The sequence below is a fragment of the Sinohyriopsis cumingii genome, chromosome 19 (genome assembly GCF_028554795.1).
Source record: "Sinohyriopsis cumingii isolate HCF-2022 chromosome 19, ASM2855479v2, whole genome shotgun sequence".
Taxonomy (NCBI): Eukaryota; Metazoa; Mollusca; class Bivalvia; order Unionida; family Unionidae; genus Sinohyriopsis; species Sinohyriopsis cumingii.
The window spans coordinates 43,468,347-43,493,008 of NC_142979.1; the positions used below are offsets into that span (position 1 = coordinate 43,468,347).

The window sequence follows — 24,662 nt, forward strand, 5'->3', positions numbered from 1 at the left end:
GGCCACCAGATCCTTCTGAGGTCAGTACAGTCTCCTCACAGACATGAGTCTAGAACTTTTGCTAGGTTTGATTTTCTTGCTCAATAAAGAAAGGTCATTTCTTTTCCTTATTGAAGTGTTTTTGTCATGAGTCACATGACCATCAGCTGAGCTAACATCATATTATGAGAGTGGTTTATCCTTCTTACAGGGAATTCAGACATTCCTTCTCCGAAGGAGGCCAGTGGTAGAGGTTGAATGCTCATGCATTTTCTCACTGTCTTACCTATTCCTCTAATGTTATTGTGATTGGAGATCTCTTATTTGAAGGAGAAATCGGATGTTTTTAGTTAAGTTATGTTTCTTCAAATATAATTACCTACTCACATAACAAATAAACCATCCCACACTGCTTTGCAAATGTGAGCATCATCCTCAATGTATTAATCTGATTCAACTTGCACAAACTAGAAAGTGTGAAGGGGAGGTAATGCATACAAGTTTCTTCCCTTTGTCACTATGGTATATAAATGATGAAATATTCTTTATTGTGGAATTGTTGAAATTAAGATGTGTTTGAGTTTGTGTTTGTAATGTTAATGAGGTTGATAAGTATTCTCAGAGAATAATAATTTACTGTCAAGAATTTACTGGATTCACCTGCATTTCTTAAATATTGCTGATTAACCTCCAGCACTCCTCTCTGCATGGAAGATGACTTCTCCAGCATTCACATACATTGTTACAGTGGTGAAAAATGGCTAATATTTTATAAAGAAAGGATGTAAAATCTCACTTTTTATTTTGCAAACTGTTGGAACAGATATTTAAGAACTCAGTATTGGAAACAAGTACACCTATTGTTGGAAGTTAATTTAGTTGTGTTTGAATAGGTACTTTTAACTTTTAATGATCTGACCTATGGGAAGTGAAGAAACATTTTTGTTCAGTCTCCACCAGTTTTAAAACTGATCTCCAGTATTCTATTTCAGCATTTAAAACCTGGTACTGAAGCATTGCACAATGCTCAGTAGACTGAGATGAAATTAGCCACAGTGTCCATGAAAAATGTTCTCTCTATTTTGTTTTGAGGATTCCTAAAGCTGCCAAAAAGTATTACAAGCTTGGAAAACTTAAATGCAGTAAGAGGAGCATGGAGAATGTTTACTTCCAAGAATGTCAAAAGCACCAACCTAATAAGAATAGGATAAAGGAGCAAGTGAAAAATAGAAAGAAAAAAGTGAAGAAGAAGAAGAAGAGAACATTTTTTAAAAGGTATATTCATGTGGTACAAATAGAACCCATCTTTTGGTTAGAAGTTGTTTATAATTTGAGTTTGGAGCTTTTTTATATAGCAGTGATGCTCAGTTATAAAACTTTCTATACCTTAAATAATGTGTCCTGGCCTTGTCTCAAATACCATTTACTTTCTAAGTTTATACAGCTCTCCCTTAACGAAGGAGCAGTTTGGGGTCCTTAAACGCTGAGCATGTTATGATCGAATCACATTATAATATAGAAACTCATGGATCAGTAGGTGAATCTGTTCTATTTTCAAAGGGTGGCAGGGATGGTTTTGGTAGAGAAAATGCGTCCAAAAGAACAATAGTGGATAATATTGGTTGTGTCATAAAATGTATTTTTCATTTCATTGTAGCTTGGTAAATGGAAATAAAGTTAGGGAAATGAAAACCTGTCACCAAGCTGTGTATTAATTAAGAACAAGTAAAACTTGTACTTTTGGAAAACATTCACATTCACAAATTCCAGAATAGAGTGATGCATATAATTATGATTATCCTGCAGAAAACAAAATGTGCAGAAACAATAAATTTGTTCCAATCACTGATAATGTTGCAAAATGCAACAATCTATCAGATTTCATTGTTTTTTTTACACGTTTTGTGCTGACTTCTTTTGATGAAGGGTGCATTGTTTTATGAAAGATTGTATCTTGCTTGTTTTTAATGAATGATGCATGTACTATTGAAGTTGCCATGAAAATCAACTTCCGAGGACCAAATATGTGCTTGTTTGTAAATGCGATGGAAGCATTAAAGCCCAGGGTGACATCAAATAATTGTAGAGCAAAGTATGAGTTGGAACATGCAGCTTGTTGACAAAAATGATAAGAAAACAAAGAATTTGTTCAAGTTGAGACTGAGGGCTTATGTCAAAAAGTACCATTTTTTTTTTAATAATCAACTTAAGCATGACAGATTTGGTAGTAATAATAGGCTATGGGACAGGGACTCTTAAGTTTCATCAGTTGATGTGGCTTGTCAACATAAGTGGTGTCCATATAAGTGTGTATGACTTAACTTATGTCTTCACTCTCAGCTATATCTCCAGTACACAAATAGTTATTTCTGAAATTTGTCAGGTGCAATCGAGCATTCTGATAAAACCATACAAATCTACTGTTTATAATTCTGATAAAACCATACAAATTAACTGTTTATAATACCTGCTCATTTATTAAAGAAATGTTTTGACTCCTCCATAAGTCTCATCAGGTGGTAGCATCAAACCATAAGAAGTTGACCCCTAGGATTTAAAAAAAAACATTCTTCACAAAAACAATTTTTAGCTCTGCTGGTCATATACACAAGTATCGTACTACTCTTAAACCGCTTGGAGAATTACCTTGAAACTTTTACACTCACGTTCATTCTAGTTTTAGAAATAGAAGAGCTTTATGGGATGGTCTTGTGTCGGTTTTCCATCCATTAGCACAAGTTTGTTGTAGTTATTGCTCCTAAATTATTTGTTGGATTACATTGAGACTTTAAAAACATGTTTGTTACTTAGTCAGGTTGGCCCTAAATGAAAATAGTGCTGCACAGACATCCAGTATGGTGACCACAGTGAAAATCTTGTTATTGGAAATCCTTTATGGTTGGTCATATCAGCATGGGGTTTTCAATAGAAGATTTCTTATGGTGTCCATTTGGTTAAATGAACTTGGTGCTAATCTGACATTCAGTATGATCACCATGGCAGCCATCTTGAAAATTCTGTCATCATTATTTCTAAATGGATAGCCATATCAACATAGGGTTTTCGTTAATAGACTTCTTATGATGTCTAGTTGGTCCAAAATAAACATGGTGATGATCTGGCTGCATTGTATACCCAGTCATTGTTATAGAACATTCTTCCCATCCCCTGAGTTATTAAAGAAGTTATTTGCCTGCTAGGTTCATAATAAGATAAATTTAAATTGATTTTATGTCAGTGAGAATAATTTTACTTTTTTTGATTTTTTAAAAAGAATTTATAACTTAAAATTGGGTAAGTATTATGAAGTCATAATACCATTCTGTCCAATAGTGTTTCCTGTTGAGTATTTACCAATTTAATAAGCTTAATGTAAATATTTTGTCATTGACTCAAAACATGGTCTACTGTTGTTTTTCAGAGATGAAAATTTTGGTAATGTGTCCCTCACTCATCATCTTGAGGTCATGGAAGAACTTATACGCCGGGACAAGAACCGCCCTTCGGTCATCATCTGGTCTGTGGCTAACGAACCAGCCACTAACAAACCTATAGCAGAGCCTTATTTTAGGTAAGACCTGAACTAAATTCTGATTTAATTTATGACATCACAAGTAAAGTTCATGTACATGTGGATCAGTTATGAAAATTGAAGAAAAAATGAAGAGGAGACATGAGAACATTTAAAAGAAACCAAATTCTTAATGTAATTATTGTAATAGTTACCGTATATATTAACATATAAGTCAAGCCCAACTGTAAACTGCACAGACCCAGAACTGTTGATAATGTGCTGGGAGCTCTGGGTCAGTGCAGTTTTGTTAGGTGTAATCATTAAATCAAAACAATAGAGACCCTAATCTGCCGGACATGCATGATGTTTATGTTGTTTGCAGTTGGACTTCACTTGTAAGCAAGTCTAATGGGTACCTTCTAATCATGGGAGAGTTTAAATTTAAATTTAATCTCGCATTCCTATCGGTCCCAATCCTATGGAATGCTCATAATGCTATTTTTCCATCCAGTTTTTTTTTCGTAAGTGAATTTCATATTAAAATTTACTTTCAGTAACTCATCTATTTGCAAAAATAATTACTCTTAAAAATAGAAAATAAGCAGAATTATTGTTAGTTTTGTACAGCTTTCTTTTAAGGAGAGTTCACCTTAGTTGAGTTGTCGGCAGGACATTATGTGTATATCTCCCCCCACCATAATAATGAAGATTTAAGGGAACAAATTCAATCAAGGGTGGGAGAACATCCCTAGGCATGCTCAAGATGCAGCGCTAGTTTTAGGCTGGCCTATTTTTGAAGATGCATAATTTTGAATAAATATATAGGTTGATATTTGCTAGGTAGGGTTTTTGGTGTATCTAAATGTTTTGATAGACTTCATAAAAATAAACTTAATTGAAAATAAGCCATACCAGCTTTTGTCTGCAATAATTATATTTATAAGCTATCTTTTTTTGGAGTAATAAACTTAGCATACATGAATAAAATGAGCTATGCAATCTAGTCACAAACTAAGAACACCAAAAACTAGGCTTTGTAGGACAGCACTGTGTTCCAGTAGTTTAACAATCATAACAGGGATGATGGATCTCATCCATGTAATATATAAGTTGATTCACAAGGAGGTATTCCAGTAGTCTACAATCATAATGATAGATCTCATTCATGTAATATAAGTTGGTTCACAAGGAGGTATTCCAGTAGTCTACAATCATAATGATAGATCTCATCCATGTAATATAAGTTGATTCACAAGGAGGTATTCCAGTAGTCTGCAAGCATAATGATAGATCTCATCGATGTAATATAAGTTGATTCACAAGGAGGTATTCCAGTAGTCTACAAGCATATTAACACATGTCATTGATGTAATATAAGTTGATTCACAAGGAGGTATTCCAGTAGTCTGCAAGCATAATGACACATGTCATTGATGTAATATAAGTTGATTCACAAGGAGGTATTCCAGTAGTCCACAAGCATAATGACAGATGTCATCGATGTAATATAAGTTGATTCACAAGGAGGTATTCCAGTAGTCCACAAGCATAATGACAGATGTCATCGATGTAATATAAGTTGATTCACAAGGAGGTATTCCAGTAGTCTACAAGCATAATGATATATGTCATCCATGAAATATAAATTGATAAGCAAGGAGGTATTCCAGTAGTCTACAAGCATAATGACACATGTCATTGATGTAATATAAGTTGATTCACAAGGAGGTATTCCAGTAGTCTACAAGCATAATGATGGATCTCATTCATATAAGTTGATAAGCAAGGAAGTATTCCAGTAGTCTACAAGCATAATGATATATGTCATCCATGTAATATAAGTTGATTCACCAGGAGGTATTCCAGTAGTCTACAAGCATAATGATATATGTCATCCATGTAATATAAGTTGATAAGCAAGGAGGTATTCTAGTAGTCTACAAGCATAATGATGGATCTCATTCATATAAGTTGATAAGCAAGGAGGTATTCCAGTAGTCTACAATGAAAAGGCTGTTAAGCGTCCTTGGTCTGGCCACCTACTGGGACAAATCCCTGCAGTCAGAAGTTTGAGTCAGAGTTGTCCCCCATTTTTGTACCTGAATCTAAATGGAATTACAGTAGTCCCCCTCTTATAAGGCCACCCCTATTGCAGCAGGAAAGTGGCCTTATAATGAGGGTGGCCTTTCTAGAGGGGATGACAATGTGAATAGTAACCACATATGAAGAAAGTCACGAGTACATTTAATTCTTAAACATTTAATATTTTCATTTAAAAAATCACATGCATGTTGTGAAATAGATGTAAAACAAAATGTTTCATCATTTTCAAACGAATGTTACGAATGACCATTGATGTAATTTTAAAACTGTCTTTATAATTATGTTACAGATCATGTCATCTGTCACTTTGTTAGTAACAGTTTAAAAAACAAACCAGTCTCATCACAATTAAAAATATCCTTGCTGTCATATCCCCTGCATATATCGTTTAGTCTTTTGTTCCAATCTTCGACAATTACATTACTAACATCAGCTGATTCTCCACTAAGGACAGAACACTTAATATTGTGTTGCACTTGAATCTGTGCAACCATCCGTTACTTGCACTAAAGTCGTCATATCCCAATTCAACTGACAAATTGTTGCTTTTTCTTGTCATTCAAATCAGGATACAAACATCTCATGACTCATACCTGAACATAGCTAGAAAGAACAGGTGTAGCAGGTTTTGCCAAAAGTTATCCAATCCAGGAAAGTTTAAGGTATGGATGTACCAGCATGGTTTTCTTCCAAAGCTCACATGGCCACTTATAGGGAATGAAATCTCTATCAATAAGTTCTGGAAACTAGAACAGTTCATCAACAAATACCTGAGAAGTTGGCTAGGTGTTTTTCGATTGTTTACCAGTAATGGTCTGTGCTGTGGGTCATGCAAGTTTCAGGTACCCTTAATATTGTTGCTTGAGGAATATAAGGTGGGCAAAGCTAGATTCTTGATAACTTTTTGGGTTTAAAGGATGAGTAAATTAGAATAAGTGGAACCAGAATAGAAGTTAGGACAGGAAGAAAGTGATCCACAAACAAGGCGATGATTGAAGCTGATAGTGGGCTGAAGCACAGGAATATCATTGGGACTAGAAATATAGGAAGAGAGGCCTTGGCTGATGGAAATCCTGAAGATGGAATGAATCAAGGCCAACAGAGCAATGTACCATGGTTCAGGAAGAAACTCCTTGAGGTGAGGATGAAGAGAAGTCAGCAAGAACTGTCCAAATGGGTGTCTAAGCAATGTGAACATGATGGTAGCTGCCAGAGAGAAAACTGCCTTGGACAGACCTTTTGCCTTTCCTCAAAGGAATTACAGATGGAGACAAAACATCTTGAGTGGAATGGCAGATATGTTGGAGAGAGAATGGCAGAATGTCCAGAACCCAGAGAGGTTGGGTCCCTAGTTCATCCAGTTTATTAAAGAGGGACAAAAGAAACCTGCAGCAACAAACAGTACTGAAGTATCACAAGAAGCAAGTATAATGCAGAGTGTTTCCTGCACATTTAACCTGGAAGATCCTTAGTGCATTTGGAATATGAAGAAGAACATGGAAAACAGAAAAAAAGAGTGTCAATTTGGATCTGGTCGAGAAATGGTGAAGAGAACTGGTGGCCAACACAGACATACAGTGTCTGATCAATGCTGTCTTCCCACTATCTGGAGGGTGTAATGAGATAAGGGGCAAAATACCAGGGAAGGGATAGGGGGCGCTCACCAATTAATATGTACTTTAGAGAGAGTGACGTATGTAAGGTGAAGTAGTTTGCATTTAAAACATGCACAATGGAGAAAACGTTGGCATACCTGTATGCTACAGTAATGTAATGTAGATGATATTTCTTTGGATATTGTACTTTTGGAAATTTTACATGATTTAAGCACACTGCTAACTAAAATGACTGCTCCCTTGTGTTAAAAAAATCAGCCTGAATTAGTCTAAAGTACACTATACATAGCAGCTATTAAAATAGGGAAAATGAATTTTGCCAGACTAGACAATACCAGCTTCTGAAAGTACAATGAATGAATTACCAGATATATAAAATGTAAAAAAAGTTATTGGCTCTTTTTTATACAATTGACCTCTGAAGTTCAGGAAGTGAAAATGACCAAGTAGAGCTAGCACTTTTTTGAAAGGTTCACGTTTGAAGCAAGGCCAAGCTGTATACTCTATAACCCATAATACACCCATCAATCATACATCAAAATAAAGGGAATTAAAGGTTCTTTTAATCATACCTAAGATATACAAGGTCTCTTTTAAATAGCCAGTATAACCAGTGAGGAAAGCCGGGGAAATTCTTTTTCTTTAAAATCTTAACCTATGCAAAATGTGAAACTGTATAGCGCCACCATAGGAGCTTAGCCGAATATCTCTTTGTAACCACAGTCCAACTGTATACCAATACTATACATATAAAGACTGCCTGTCCATAAAAATCACTTTTATATGTTCCCCTGAGCATTATAGATGGGTTTGATTGTTGTTTGGCTTTATTGTTTATCAAAATGTTACCATGAAAATTATATAATACAGTTTAATATAACCTCAGAAAAAGGAAAGATTCCATCTTGAAATATTTTGCTAAAAGGATAAGATATATGCTTTGTGACTTACTGCATTCCTTGTCTTATATTATTTCAGTGAAAGGTTTCAAAGAATGAATATATGACAGATCCATGTATATAGTTCTGCTATTTTAGTCTGATCCAGATCACATTGATGATTTCAGAAATGCAGTTTATACAATGTGGTTTCTCACTGATCAAAGGGAGACTCCATAACTTGGCTTGATATGAATGGGCAAAACTTTAAATTCCTTTTATCATTTCTTTCTTTCTGGTTGGATATTTGTATCCTTTTTCTTGTTGCCATGGCATCATCATTTTCAACATTAAGATATTATATTTTATTTTTGTGCTAAACTTTTTGCAAATCAGATTGGGGGATTAAAGTTGGTGCTATACAGTTTCGTTTTTTGCATATGGTTAGAATTTTAAATAAAAAAGAATTTACTCCGGTTATACTGGATACTTAAAAAAAGACCTTGTATACAATAAGTATTATTCAAAATACCTTTAATTCCCTTTATTTTGGTGTATGTTTGATGGGTGTAATATTTGTTACAGAATATACAGCTTGGCCTTACTTCAGATGTGCACCTCTCAAAAAAAACTGCTAGTTCCACATGGTCATTTTCTTTTCCTGAACTTCAGAGATAAATTGTAAAAAAAGAGCAGATGTAATTTGTTACATTTGATATATTTGGTAATTCATTTATTGCACTTTCAGAAGCCTTTATTGTCTAGTTGGCCAAAGTTCATTTTTTCTATTTTAATAGCTGCTAAAGATAGTGTAATTTAGACTTATTCAGACAGATTTTTTGAGCACAAGGGCTCAGTCATTTTAGTTAGCAATGTGCTTATATCATGTACAATTTGCACAGGTACAATATCCAAAGAAATGTCAGCCCAATTACATCAGAGTAGCATAGAGGTATGCCAACATCTATCCAATGTGCAAATGTTTCAAGTGCAAATAACTTCACCTTACATAAGTCACTCTCTCAAAAGTACATAATAACTGGTGAGCATCCTCAAATTGGGCTATATCATTGGATGGGTTACAGGTGAAATCATACATTCCATAGAACCAAGGTATTGACATATTCCTTTCCAATTTATTTCAGAACTGTTTTGAATCATGTAAGAAGTCTGGACCTGAGTCGGCCTGTAACATTTGTGTGCAATCAAGATTTTAATAATGATGTTGCAGTAAGTAGGGTGAATTGAAAAACAAAATGTATGTTATTATTATGTTTCTTTCCACATTGTCATCAATTATAATAAAGTGGCACTCTAAATCAGGGCCCTGAGTGGCCGAGTGGTCTAAAGCACTCCCTGTTACGGATCACTGCCATCTCTCCTCTGTCTGCGTGGGTTCAAGTCTCGGATTAGGCCAATGTGGGTATGTGAGAAAGCGTGCCAGTAGCTTCTCATTGGTTGAGGGTTCTTCCCTGGGTTTTCCCGGGTTCTTCCTCCACCATTAATACTGGCCGCCATGTATAGGCTATCATGTACTGAAAAATGGCATTAAACCCCACAACAGCACTCTAAATCTTAACAATTTTAATGCATTTATTACAGGAGTGTGCATTTGTCATCAGTCTTTACACCTATCCCATGCTGTTTTACAGGCTTAAACAAATAATAAATGGGATATGCAAGTTAGATTTGTAGAAATGCACTAAGAATGGTTATTATACATGTAATACTGGATTCATACAAGTTTTGCTGTGCACATACGTTTGTTGGACCACAAAAACAAGAAATTAAGTCTGGTAGCAAAGGCCAAGGTTCTGTCTTTGGTGAGTACCCTTCTCCTCTAATGGGCATGATGATGTAGAATTGGCCTGATGTGCTCCCTTGTATGTTGTTTGAAGCAACAGCTGGAGGTACAGTGGAATCCCGCTATAACGCGATAATTGGGGTCCATAAAATATGATCGCACTAATAGTGGGGTAGCATTAATGCGGGATTTTAAAGTATTTTCACTATTTATCGTGCTGTTGTGGCATGCAATTCATCCATAATGCATGAAATTCCATTGAAAAATTGCATTCAGATTTAAAATATTCAATAATTTTGTCACAGATCATTGTGTCTGAATTCAACGTCTAATATATAGCATGAATAGAGTATTAACACCATTTACTTACTGTCTGATATATCATACCATCATGGCATGCAGTTAATCCATAATAATCTACTTCCATTGCAAAAATTGCTTACATATTTAAAATATTCAGTAATTTTGTCACAGATCATTATGTGTCTGAATTCAATGGGAATATTTGACAGCAATATTAGGTTAAGAAAGACAAAGCACATGTACGGTTTATTACGTTTCAGGGTCTATGAACGGTGTCTGTACAGATTTCATACTGCTAAAATTTTCTCATATGCCTTTCTGTGTACCTTTATCTGTTGTAAATTCTCAATAATTAACACTTGTACGCCTATTCATTTGAACGACTACAGCAAGAATAATTAACAAACACATGCTTTCAGCATGCATATAACTTTTACTTCAGATTTTGTGAAAGAAACGTGAAAAATACTTTTTTTTAAGATTTTTAAGCTGAACACATGTACAATTTCATACCCTTTCACTTTCCAGCTAATAAAGTGGACATTATTTACTGGTCAACTGATTGCAAACAGTTTTGGCGGGCGTCATTTTTTGATGTTTTTTAAATTATGAGAATCTTTATCAACCACCGCATTGTCTGCTACTTGGTTGTGAATGCAATTAAAGAAGAAACACATGTTGGCTATTATTTGAGCAACGATTTTTTTTCAGAATTAATTGAAGACAATGACAAAGATGACTTACTGGCTTTACTCATGCATCAGTAATAAGTAACATTTCCGATAATGTTTATTTTGGCATTTCAAGAACCTGGTGAAATTGTTAAATTTCAGAAGCCATGCCATGATCGTAATATATTCAAATTCATACGCGACCTCTTCCACCAAATGATAATAAACATTTTACACACTACTTCTCGTACTTAAAAAAAAACAATTCTTCCAGGTACGAGAAAAATATATGTACATGTATTTAAAATTTCAGAAACTATGCCACGATCATATTATATTTGAATTCATACACGATCTCTTCCCCAAAATGATAATACAGTTTTTATACACTGTTTCACGTACTTTGAAAAAAAAATCATGTGTGAATGAATATATGAAATTTCGGGAGCCACGCCACAACCGCGTTATATCCGAATTCACGATATCGTGGGGCATGTTATGGTGGGGTTGCACTGTAGGAGACATGGTGATGCAGTTATTAGCATGACTGACTTGTGACCAAAAGGGTACAGGTTTCAACTCTAATATGAGATTAGTTCTGGTCAGTTACCATGGTGTTTCTCTTGTGCAACGCACTTTACTCCAGTTGCCTAGGCAGTAAATAAGCTGCTTGTGTTCATAAGCTATAAATGTCAAATGAAACCAAACCAAGCTTTCTTAGTGCTCCAAGAAATGTTTACATTTAGGAAAATGTATATGGTCATTATTCTTATATGGTTAATTACCATGTATATAAATGTTATACTTCAATATGTACTCACTTATAAGTCGGGGCCCCGAGTGGCCGAGTGGTCTAAAGTGCTCTCCACTATGGATCACTGCCATCTCACCTCTGTCTGCGTAGGTTCGAGTCTCGGATTCGGCCAGTGTGGGTATGTGAGAAAGCTTGCCAGTAGCTTCTTGAGTGTCGGTGGTTCTTTCCAGGGTTTTCCCGGATTCTTCCTCCACCATTAATACTGGCCGCCATGTATAGCCTATCGAGTGCTGAAAAATGGCGTTAAACCCAACAACAACAACAACACTTATAAGTCAAGCTCAAACTGCACAGACCCGGATATGCTATCAAATAGCATACCAGAAGATCTGAGTCTGTGAAGTGACAAGTTGACAAGTATCATTTATTTTCTGACATCACTGGTAACCTGCAACGTGTGAAGTGACAATGCAACAAATATCATTTATCTTATGAAATCAATGATAACATGCAACATTTGAAGTTTGCATGTCAAGTTGACAAATATCATCATTTATCTGTGGACATCAGATATTTAACATACTTTGTTCATTGTTGTTCTTAAAGGTGAAAGCTAGAGATCAATTTTATTTACTTATTTTGTTAGTTGCAGCAGTTGATTCTGAGATGAAGCTTGTTACATTTCTATATCTAGATTCGAGGGTGTGTCACTTGCCACATTTTTTTTATTGATCTTCAAGGTCAAGGTCACAGATTAATTTTACTTAAGTTTGTCTGATGTGTTATTATTTAGTCTTAAATATAGTGATAGTGAGATGAAACTTTGTGTACATTCAGATTTGTTGCATGTCACATGCTACTTTTATTGACCTGTTTTCAAGGGCAAGGTCATATAAATAATGTCAAGAGTGTAGCTCTGAAGTCATGAACAATATTTGTATAAAACTTTATGTACTAAAACAAATTGCATGACAAGAGAGTGTGTCTTTTGCCTCATTCAAGGTCCTTTCTTTAAGTTCAAGGACAAAGGACTGGATTACATCTGGTGTTATTGAGGCTGTAACTCTTTAATTCCAGACTGAGAGTTTGTATTCTTGAACTTCATAACCCAACATTATCATATTCCACTTTTAAGCCCCTACATTCAAGGTCAGAGTGAAAGCCAAGGTCACATGTCACTGTTCTTACCTTTTGAATTTGTTGGGTGTTCTGTGTGCTTCCTTCTTTCTGACACATCTATTCCATAGTAATGAAACATGCAGTTTTAAGACAAGACTGGTAGGCTACAATCAGCCACCACTTAAACCCTGCCATAATCTAGAATTATTCTAGATAGGTCCTGTTTGCATAAAGCATCTCAAAATTTACAACCTCATTATTTGAAGTATACATTAGAAACATTGAATTGAGTCACTGATTTGAAACAGTTATGATAATAAGTTGTAATATTAATAAGTTGTGTTTAGATTCTAAAAATTTGGGCAAGGGACAAAATCTAATTTTAATGAAATACTTGAACTCTCCATTTACAGGTACCATATGTGGACATAATCCTTGTAAATCGATACTATGGTTGGTACTCGGACACAGGCCATACAGAACTCATACAGAGACAACTTGAATATGATTTTAGGCAATGGCACCAGAAGTATGCTAAGCCAATGATCCTCTCTGAGTATGGAGCAGACACAGTACCTGGGATACACAGGGTATGTGTTTTAAATGTCCTTGTTTAAAATTTATTTTCATGTCATTTATAAAACAATAGCAAACAGCTTTTACCATGTGCTCTCAACATGTCAAATGTTTGCATATTTCAAATGGTCTTTTGAGGTGCAAGATATTAGAAAACTGTTTTGTTTTACAGCAACAAAAAAAACAAACAACATATTTGTTATTGCAGTGATCAAACACCAGGTTCTGCCAGTTTATACACACTAAATTGCTCAGATTTTAATGTCATGTGATCTTGGATTTGGAGGGTAAGTAATGTGTCTTGAATTTAGAGGTAATAAGATGTTCTGGAGAAAATCACTATGCCTTGATAGTTAAAATTGTACTCATTAACTTGTTTCACTGAAGATTGACCCTATGCAACTTTTGATGGTGAGACAGTAATCAAATGAAGAATCGCATAGCGATCTCCTGTGCACGAGTATCAATAAAATCTCTCGTGTTAAACTAACATTAGGAGAACTTCATACTTTTAATAAAGGTGTCATGCTCATACTGGGTGATACATGTAGAAGTAGGAATCTCAGAATTTCCTCCTTCTCTTGCCTATTCTCTTAATGTAATGTGATCAGGTAATTTATTTGATGGAGAAAGCAAATTTGAAAAGGAAATTATATTTCTCCATTAATATGTACCTCATCACATTACAAATAATCCTTATCAACTTTCCTTGTATTGTAAGCAGCTTTAAGCTTTTGATCAAGTAAAAACTGGTACAACTGGGTATAACAGTAACCATCTAGCAGTTAGAAAGGGGAGTCAACCTGTAAGACTTGCTTCCCTTGATTAGTTAAATGTTTAGACAGAATGAAGATTTTTTTTGCTTTTTGGGAGGCTGAAGTTAAACAGCATAACACATGCATGCAAACATACATTAAAATATGAACAGATCAACAGCGTAACATATATATTCATGTGTGCTTTAAAATATGCACAGATCAACATATAACACAGCTTTCAAGCATGCTTTAAAATATGCACACATAAACTACAAGTCATACATTCACGTGGGCTTTAAAATATGCACAGATCAACTGTATAACATGTACATTAATGTGTGCTTTAAATTAATTACAGATGAATAGTATAACACATGCATTCATGTGTGCTTTAAAATATGCACAGTTCAACTGTAGTATATGTACATTAATGTGTACTTTAAAATACGTACAGATCAACGGTATAACACATGCATGCAAGCATGCTTTACAATATGCTCAGAACAACTGCATAACACATGCATGCAAGCGTGCTTTAAAATATGCACATATCAGCAGTATAACACATGCATGCAAGTGTGCTTTAAAATATGCACATTATAATCTATACATTAACGATTGCTTTAACATATGCACAGATCACCTGTATAACACGTGCATGCAAGTGGGCTTTAAAATATGCACAGATCAACTGTATAACACATGCATGCAAGTATGCTTTAAAATAAGCACAGATCAATAGTATAACACAAGTATGCTTTAAAATATGCACAGATCAGTAGTATAACACATGCATGCAAGCATGCTTTAAAATATGCACAGATCAAAGTATAACACATGCATGCAAGTAAGCTTTAAAATATGCACAGATCAACAGTATAATATGCATGCAAGTACGCTTTAAAATATGCACAGATCAGCTGTATAACATGCATGCAAATACACTTTAAAATATGCACAGATCAATAGTATAACACATGCATGCAAGCATGCTTTAAAATATGCACAGATCAAGAAGCAGTAGCTAAGGAGTTTTCTCTTTTGGAAAATATTCCCTAGATTTCTTTATTTTATAGGTGCTGTTTATTTTTTGGGAAAAACATTTTGCAGAGAATGTTTAATAGAAAACATGCAAGATTTTATTAGGAGTGATTGAGACAAATCCCATAGTTATTTATGATGTAGTGAAAGGTAGTTTCTCTGCTGTCTATTTTTCTCTGTCAAACTTCGTTAGGAACAATAACACATTTTTTTTACCAGATGCAATATGTCCATTGAAGTAGTTAAGTTTGATATCTCTCTTTTCAAGAACATGTGTAACTCCTGTAAGTGCAAAATATATTAGAATGAATGGGAGTACATAATTTTGGGGACTAATTAGATGATAAAGCAAAGGTTCTGATTTGTATCTTGCACAAATGATGTATGTTAATATTTTAGGAAAAAAGGAATCCCAATAGTCAAATGTAAAGCAATTTCATATATCATGCCTTGTTAATAATTGTGTGCTGAACCATGATTTATTACTGTTTTGAACCCCATCCAAAGTTCAAACACCTGTCACTATTTGTACTTTTAGGACCCATCTTTTGTTTTCTCGGAAGACTATCAAGTGGAGTTTTTACAGGAATACCATCAAGCCCTTGATACTATGAGACATGATTTTGTCGTTGGTGAAATGATCTGGAATTTTGCTGATTTCATGACAGCTCAAGGTAATTACTATTAAAATGTGATATAAAAAAACACAGTAGTCCTCAATTAGAACAAAAAATGACATGCATGGTAGAACCCTGGAGAGAAATAAGATAAAGCACCTCGGAATATTTGTTTAGTATATATGCTCACTTATAAGTTAGGTTCAGCAGGAAACAAGGTATAGTCTGATCTTCCGTTACTGTTCTTTTGACTATTACTAACAATCTTTATAGACCCAGATCTGCTGGTGCATTATACAACAACAGATCTGGGTATATGCAATTTGCAGTTGAACCTGGCTTATAAGCAAGTAGATATGGTAATTGGACACACGGCATTCACAAATCCATTATAGTAAACTGAATTCATTTATTGATTTGTGCATACAAGTTTTCCCATCATCATTCTCTGTTCTTAAACTTTATTGATAAATGCAGAACTTCTGTAATCACTGGGATATTTTTATAGCAGGACCAAAATTTTCATAAATAGCATGTTAATTGTATATTCCAAAAATTTGAGAAATTTGAAATTGAATGAACAATAGAAACAAGTGAAATGAATGCTTTTATCTCAAAAGATTGAAAATAGAAATCATGTTCCCAGGTCAGAGATTGAACAGAAATGTTTTGACCCCAAGATTATACAGCATCGTCATATGTAGAGCAAGACAGCTGCACACAACAAATCCATCCAAATATTGGTGCTCAGAGTTTTCAGAATTTTTCTATAATGGCTCAGCTATCAAAGTAAAAAAAAGATGCACTTGTGAAGAGTTCACTGTAAACAATATTACAGCTGTTTATGCACTTATTTTGGTACAAAATTGATGGTTAAATATCATATTTATTGCTTGTAAATCTATGTCCAACTATAAACTGCTGAGACCTAGATCTGCCATCACATACTGTGCTGACAGATTTGGATCTTTACAGCTTTCTTAATGTGATTAGTAGAATAGACAACAGTGCATTATGCGATTGCAGATTAGGGTCTGTTTTTTGCAGTTTGATTAATAAGTCATTGTATATGTATCTATAATAACCTACTTTAGGAATACCATATCAGAGATTGTGGCAACCATGAAATCCATGAAGAATTTTAGCCCATGATAATTGGTATCACATGGAAATTGGCACAAAAATTGGTACCGTACCCAATGAATAATAAAATTAGTATCACATGAAAAATATTGCATTCACAGGATATCAGTATATTTTTATTACAGGGATAACCAGAGTACTGGGGAATAGAAAAGGAATCTTCACTAGAGACCGGCAGCCCAAAATCTCAGCCCATGTTCTGCGAACTCGATATTTAAGTATAGCTAATAATACACAGTCTTCCAATTTTGAAGACACCTTGTATTTTTTGCCATAGGATTGTAAGATACTGGCATTTATTTTGTGGTAAAATAATTATTGTTTATTTTTCTTGTATACTTTGCGTCTGTTTATGTGTATCTTGCCATTCTTACTAGGTCTTGAATTATCTGAACTCACCAAGGGCCATGACAGTATGCATACATGTTATAAACTCACTGATGGGCATGACAGTATGCATACATGTTATATACTCACTGACGGGCATGACAGTATGCATACATGTTATATACTCACTGACGGGCATGACAGTATGCATACATGTTATATACTCACTGATGGGCATGACAGTATGCATACATGTTATATACTCACTGACGGGCATGACAGTATGTTATACATGTCATAAACTCACTGATGGGCATGACAGTATGCATACATGTTATAAACTCACTGATGGGCATGACAGTATGCATACATGTTATATACTCACTGATGGGCATGACAGTATGCATACATGTTATATACTCACTGATGGGGATGACATATATAAACAAACTGATGGGTATGTTATACATGTTATAAACTCACTGATGGTCATAACAATATACATACATGTTATAAACTCACTGAGGGCATGACAAGATACATAATGATACATATTATAAACTCACTGAGGGCATGACAAGATACATAATGATACATATTATAAACTCACTGAGGGCATGACAGTATGCATACATGTTATAAACTGAGGGCATGACAGTATGCATTACATGTTATAAACTCACTGAGGGCATGACAGTATGCATACATGTTATAAACTCACATAGGGCATGACAGTATGCATACATGTTATAAACTCACAGAGGGCATGACACGATGCATACATGTGTTAAACTCACTGATGGGCATAGCAATATACATACATGTTATAAACTCACTGAGGGCATGACATGTTACATGTTGATTCATTTTATAATCTCACTGAGGACATGACAATATACATTCATGGTGTATACTCACTGAGGACAGACTATACATGTTATAAACTCATTGAGGGCATGACAATATACATACATGTTGAACCATGTTATAAACTTACTGAGGGCTTGACAGTCTGCATACATGTTATAGACTCACTGAGGGCATGACAATATACATACATGTTGAAACATGTTATAAACTCATTGAGGGCTTGATAGTATGCATACATGTTATAAACTTACTGAGGGCATGACAATATACATGTTATAAACTCATTGAGGGCATGACTATATACATGTTATAAACTCACTGAGGGCATGACAATATACATACATGTTGAACCATGTTATAAACTTACTGAGGGCTTGACAGTATGCATACATGTTATAGACTCACTGAGGGCATGACAGTATATATGTTATCAATTCACTGAGGGCATGACAATATACATATATGTTATATTTGCAGTTACATGAGTACTCCCAACTCTATTCATGTGACACTGTAGAACACTATGAAACCTTGAACACAAAAAGTAATTTTTTCAGTGTAAATTGATGTATGAAATAAATTATGAAATCTGATTCTTCCTTTCAAACTATCCAACTTCTACATGTTTTCTGAATTTTTGTCTATCAATTATATTTGGAGCATGTCTGTCCACAAAATCCACACAACCTTCGCAAATTCTCACAGTGTATGGTTCAGTCAAGTGCTCCATTCAAATCTCTTTGCATGATTCATTCAATTGGAAAAAGCTGAAATTGGAGTTTTCCATGAAACAGCAGTTAAAAATACATTGTTTGAAGTGCATGTCAATAAGGTATAAGAAAATGTACATGGGATGGAATTGGAAATAATGTATTCTGGAAAAGGTTTGAGTCCAGGGTCTTTTAAGTTTGGCACTTCTCTGTTGTTGGAAGGAGTTTGTGGCACTGTACTCAACAGTGATTTATTTACAGTGTGGCAGATGATAAAGAGGCACTAGGAACAACATTATTTGGGTGAAAAGAACAACAAATACGTACTGCACATGCTTATAGAAAGAAATTGTTTTTGTTTGCAAACAATAAAATACATATGGTCCAGTTGCCATGTTGCTGCATGTTTTACAAGGATGAACACAATTTATTTATAGGTTCTTTGGGATTGCCAGAGACTAAAATTAAATGAAGGCCATAAGTAGTGTAGATTTCATCCAGCTTAGTGATTGACATCTTGTGACCAGTCGGATTTATGCAGGCATTAACCATAAAACTGTGTATTATGTGAGTTGTTTTATTCAGTGAGCTTTTAGTTTTTTGTTAATAGCTTGAATATTAATAATAATATTGAATATTTATGATATTGTAATTATTGCAGTATTAAAGATTTTTTGCATGGCTCATCTAGTCAAATAAAAGGTGGGCTCAACCATATGTGGGTCTCTTGTTTCTTTCTTTTGCATAACATTTAATATATTTTATTATATGTTGTTATGAGATATTCAACAAGTTTTTATTATAGATTTGTATTCTGCAGGTGCTTGGTATGTGTGCAAGTACATATGAATATTTCTTTTTTGCTTATTGACCACCTACATTTTAATATTAATGTATGTTGTATCCATGGCAGATTCCGATAAACTTCATATAGCCTTGCATTTCTGGTCTTTGTTTTAAATCTCCTACCATAGTAGATATACAGCATTAATCTTGACTGTTCAGCTATCAATCCAAATGTCCATAGCACTGTGAATAACTTATGCATTTAGGTCAGTTTGTAGGTATTAAGGTATTTAATGGACACATTTTCTAGTGATGAGAGAGCCCCTGTAGTAATTGCCTCTTCTGTCTGCCCAGCTGTCAATCATTCGTACTTCTTTTAACCATGAAAGTTCTGCAACCCATGCACACAAAAGGATGCCATTGGTTGATAAATTGCCTATTAAATATAGATGTGCCTTTTAAAAAGCATTGTCTTTTCATTTGAAAGTGTGATGGAGTTATTGTTTTTTCATGAATTTGAAATCTCTACTGCATGTAACCATCATAGCTCAGGAATGCTTCAAATATTCTGATCCAATTTTGGTGTATACAATTTCTCAGGGCCTTTTTATGGGTTTTGTCACATCAGCTCCATTTTGGATAGAGTTATGGCCCTTGACAATTTATATGTTCACATAGGATGCTGCTTGTAACCAGCATAGCTCAAGAATCATTAAACATATTCTGATGCAATTTTGCATTTATATTGTCTCTTAGACCTATCTATATATTTTATGTTTTCACTTCACAGCTTCATTTTTGATAGAGTTATGTACCTTGACAATTCTAATCTTCATACAAGAACCATCATAGCTCAAGAACCATTCAGCGACTTCTGATGGAATTTGAACACTTTCTCATACAATTATGTGTGCCTTTTATAGGTTTAGTCTATTTAATTCATATTGCAGAGACTTGTGCCCCTTGGCAAGCACATTCCTTTCATTGGATGGAAACATGGCAGCATAGCTCATGCACCATACAACGTGAGATGAAATCAAATAAAAACATTGTCTCATAGCTTCCATTTGCTCAGCTTGACATATCCATTAATGTGTTAAAATTGCTGTTAAAGATTAACTGTCCAACCAAGGTTAAAAAAAATGTTGTGGGCATCTCTTTGTAGCAAGACACATAATCCTTGACCCTGGTATGCAAATTCCTTGTTCACATATATATGTGGAAGCATAGTTCATGAATTGATAATAATGTGATTGAATCTGGTATGAATATTGTCACAATGACCTAGGTGTGCCTTGTATGGGGTTTGTCTTGCCTACAGTTTGTTACCTCATGTGAATCAATTTTATATCTTTACTTAATATGTTACTTCTAATTAGTTTAGCTCAAGATGTGTTCAACATATTATGATACAATTTGAGGTGAAATTTTTTTTTCTTCAGATACATTACTTGATTATAACATGTTAAGAATATATCCACTACCTGACAAAGCTAGCCTCCCAGGATAAAAAAGATTCAGTAATTGACCTTTAATATCAAATCATTTACGTAATTGGTCTGTTATTAGATGATATAAGATGATATGACAGCTTATTTGGTTGAGTGTCAGACACATATTCGAACAGTTGCAGGTTCAGTTCTTGTCCTGGTCATTCTTGGTCAGTTTCTTTTGAGTTTCATTGTGAAAGGAACTTGGCTTTCCTTTCCTGAGCATGACATAGCCAATAATCTGTTAGAATTGTTGTTAAGAACCAAGGTATCCAGTGGAAATAGAGCAGCTGGCATCACACAAAACTGCTGAATGACCTGGGAAGATAACCTTCTGTTGTTGGTGTATGTTCCACAAGGTCAAACTGGGTCCTTTAGGATTAAAGGGTTTTGCTTTATGAGCTTGAAAATGCCACTTTTTACCTCCACCCACAGCATGGATGACGTCAGTTGTTGAGCAGTTGTACTCGAGTACTATGCCTGTGGCGACCGCCATAATCTCACAAGCTAATATGCATAAGAAATTAAATTGGTTAATTTCTTGAGGGTTTAACAAGTAACCCACCATATCCAGGATAACAGAGCCTGAAGGGAAATATCAACCCATCTTTCTTTGACTGGTAAAAAAGTGAGAACTCCCTTTCTTGCTCGGCTTAGTTTGCTTCAAGCATCAGTTTGGAACACCGACGAGGTCCTGTAAACAAAGACAAAGGATCCAAAGAAGACAGCGGTGTGAAGCCAAAGAACTTGTCTACAAAGCTGGCTGTCAGTTCTTGGCAATGACAGCTGGGAGCAATATACAGAAATTTAACTATCGAGGTTACTGATTGTAACTGCTTCAGCAAAGGTGAAGGGCTTGTAAAAGAGTTAAACAATGAAGGCTTTGGAATGTGGCTCAAAAATCTTTTATCCCTACTCCTCCTAAATATCAATATGAGTTTTGACTGGAAGTCCAAAATCAAAATTATGCATATCTGTATTCCAATATGGCCACCAAGGCGACCATCTTGAGAATCTTTCTATTGCTACTCATCCTAAGTGGATCGTCATATTGATATGGGGTTTCCACAAAGGCATTAATCTTTGGTCGTAAATGGAATTGGTGGTGATGCCACACTGGCCTGCTATCACTAAAATGTCCTTCTCAGGCATTGCTGATTTATTAAAATCATTTTAAGTGTGGGATTTAAAAGGAATGGAGTATTTACTAAACACCTATTGAATGAAAGTGATCAATAATTTAGAGAGATGGGTATGGACAGTGGTGGTTGATGGCAGTTGAATTTTGGATGGGTTATGCCCTAGTGCACTAAAAAGGTTGAATAATAACCAGGATTACTACATGTATGGATTGCTGTGCATTATATGAACTTTTCTTCATTGTTGTGGGTATGCCGATGTATAATCTAGAAGTGTTTAGTTTCTGGCAAAAATATAAACTACATTGCACAGGAGTAGAATTTTGTAATATTCTTGCAGCTATGGGTTTTAATTCTTGCAATTTGTGAGGCTGATTACAGGAAAAAACACACCTTTTAGGCATGTCTGGTCCTCCATACCTGCAGTAGTGAGTTTTGTATCCAAATCTATGTGGCATTTCTGAATATTCTATTATGTTTGTGGGTGGGGTCGAATTCCTGTCCATTATGAATTGCAATTACACAACCCTTCTTTCGCCTGTTCTTTACATCTTGATTGTTTCATATGTATAGCAATCTCTTATTAAAAATATATCTATATTACAAAAGTTATGGTTGATTTCCAGTTTACTTGGTCACTTGGCTGATCATTCAAATTGAATTTCATCGTCAGACTATAATAAGATGCCATGCTTGGAGTCAAGTTTGCAGCACTTAAAATGCGAGACTTTGTAAAACAAATGACAAGTGGCTAATTCTGAAAATTTGGCCATCCTACTTTTATGCTGAGTATAGCGATACAGAATAAAGATGCTTTAATTTTAATTTGAGTTCAATTCTTGCATTTTAGATGTCTCATAATCATGCAGCAAGATCCTTAGGGTTTATAACTCCAAAGAATATTTCATTTCACAAATGTTGTTTTGTCCTCATTGCGTGTACAGCAGGTGGAATTTTGAGTTGGTCCTGTCTGTCAATTCGTCTGCACAGTTGCACAAAAAAACCTTGACATAGACCCAATGGAATTTACAACCTGGTTTGTAACATATATAGATAGCTTATTTAAATTTTCAAACCAAATGAATGATTATTTAATCTCTTTTCATAAGTTTTTTTTAAAGATATATCTGGACACATGTTTCCAGTAAAATCTTGAAGGCATCATTATGCAGAAGCTACTCGGTCTCAGGAAACAAAATTTCCAATGCAAGTTAATATGCATAAAAGATCACCTATTATGCATATTAAATTTGCATTTTTTCTGTCATTTAATTTTTTTTTTCTTTCCTCATGATATGCTACTGTAATGTAACATTCTTTGTTGGACTTGAACTCTACGAAAATCAAAGTTATTTTCTACTTGACCTGAATTATTGATATTTTTTATTCTGTAAAGAACTAATACATATCTAAAATACTCTTTATACATATTAACTTAATAATAGGATTATCATTAATTAGTTATCATTAATAGAAATATTCATGTTTATTTGGGTCTGGTTCTAGGTTTTTTGGATTCCCCTGGCATACCTGACATAGTCCAGGTTATGTATTATAATTTTAGTAACAGACCTTCTTAAATTATGACTAACATTTTATTTTATAAAAATTAATTAATTTCAATAAGGTTATTTTCCATTAGGTAATAATGATTTTTAGAAAATGCTAATTGTGACCTGATGTTAAGTAGAGGATTATATAATCTTGTAACTGGAAAAATTAATCATTCATGCTTTAACAGCTGAACAGAATCTAGTTGTCATTGTTGTGACTTGAATTTACAGTGAAATCTCAAAGGTTTGATTCTAGGATTGTATTATTGTGATCTAACAAAAGACGGTTGACACATCAACACTTTACGTGTCATCACAGGTACATCAGCATTTCAGTGTTGGACTTAATTTGAATTTGCACTAAAGTTTATTCAGAACATTAAATTATTAGGACTTGTGTCTATAATTCTAGGATTATTTTGGGATTTAGTTCGCTTGATAAGTTTTCTTTCTTTCATTTTCACACTTTATTCTAGGGAAATGAATTATTTGTTGTCTTTTACCAAGTTTGTTTCTTTTCACTCTTTTCTGTTACATATTTTAAGAGCACAGACTCAACTGAAAATTGGGGGCTCATCCGGGATACGAATTTCCCAAAAATATTGCAGAAAAATTTGATTTTGAAATTTATATTCACCGTTGTTTGAATTTTCTATGTCCCATGTATTATTTCATATTTTATAAATATTTGTTGAAACCAACAAGCTTTTACAATGTCCTCTAAAGTGGAGATCTTTATTTCAAACCCTACCCTGGAACAGCTAGACTCCTTGAAAAAGGATGACTTGCTTCAGCTTGCCAGAAAATGTGATCTTTCTGAAATGAGTTTTTTTTAAATGAAGTAAGAAATACAAAATATTTTTGTCCAATCTTTGGTGGAAAAGAATGGTTTGGATTTAATTAATGAGTCT

General features: G+C 34.5%; 1 protein-coding gene across 2 annotated transcripts in view; it reads left to right on the top strand.

Moving 5' to 3' along the window:
• Positions 1-23,023, top strand: part of LOC149775585 (beta-glucuronidase-like) — a 49,804-nt gene extending 26,781 nt beyond the window's left edge. Inside the window, exons 8-13 of one of the 2 annotated variants that reach the window (XM_089944288.1) lie at positions 1,072-1,254; positions 3,401-3,550; positions 9,236-9,320; positions 13,155-13,331; positions 15,655-15,790; positions 17,002-23,023. In XM_089944288.1, coding sequence (XP_089800414.1) covers positions 1,072-1,254; positions 3,401-3,550; positions 9,236-9,320; positions 13,155-13,331; positions 15,655-15,790; positions 17,002-17,153 — 883 coding nt within the window. In that variant the 3' untranslated portion in view covers positions 17,154-23,023. The remainder of the gene's footprint in view (positions 1-1,071; positions 1,255-3,400; positions 3,551-9,235; positions 9,321-13,154; positions 13,332-15,654; positions 15,791-17,001) is intronic. The other variant, XM_089944289.1, reaches the window with a different exon arrangement.
• The last annotated feature ends 1,639 nt before the right edge of the window (positions 23,024-24,662 follow it).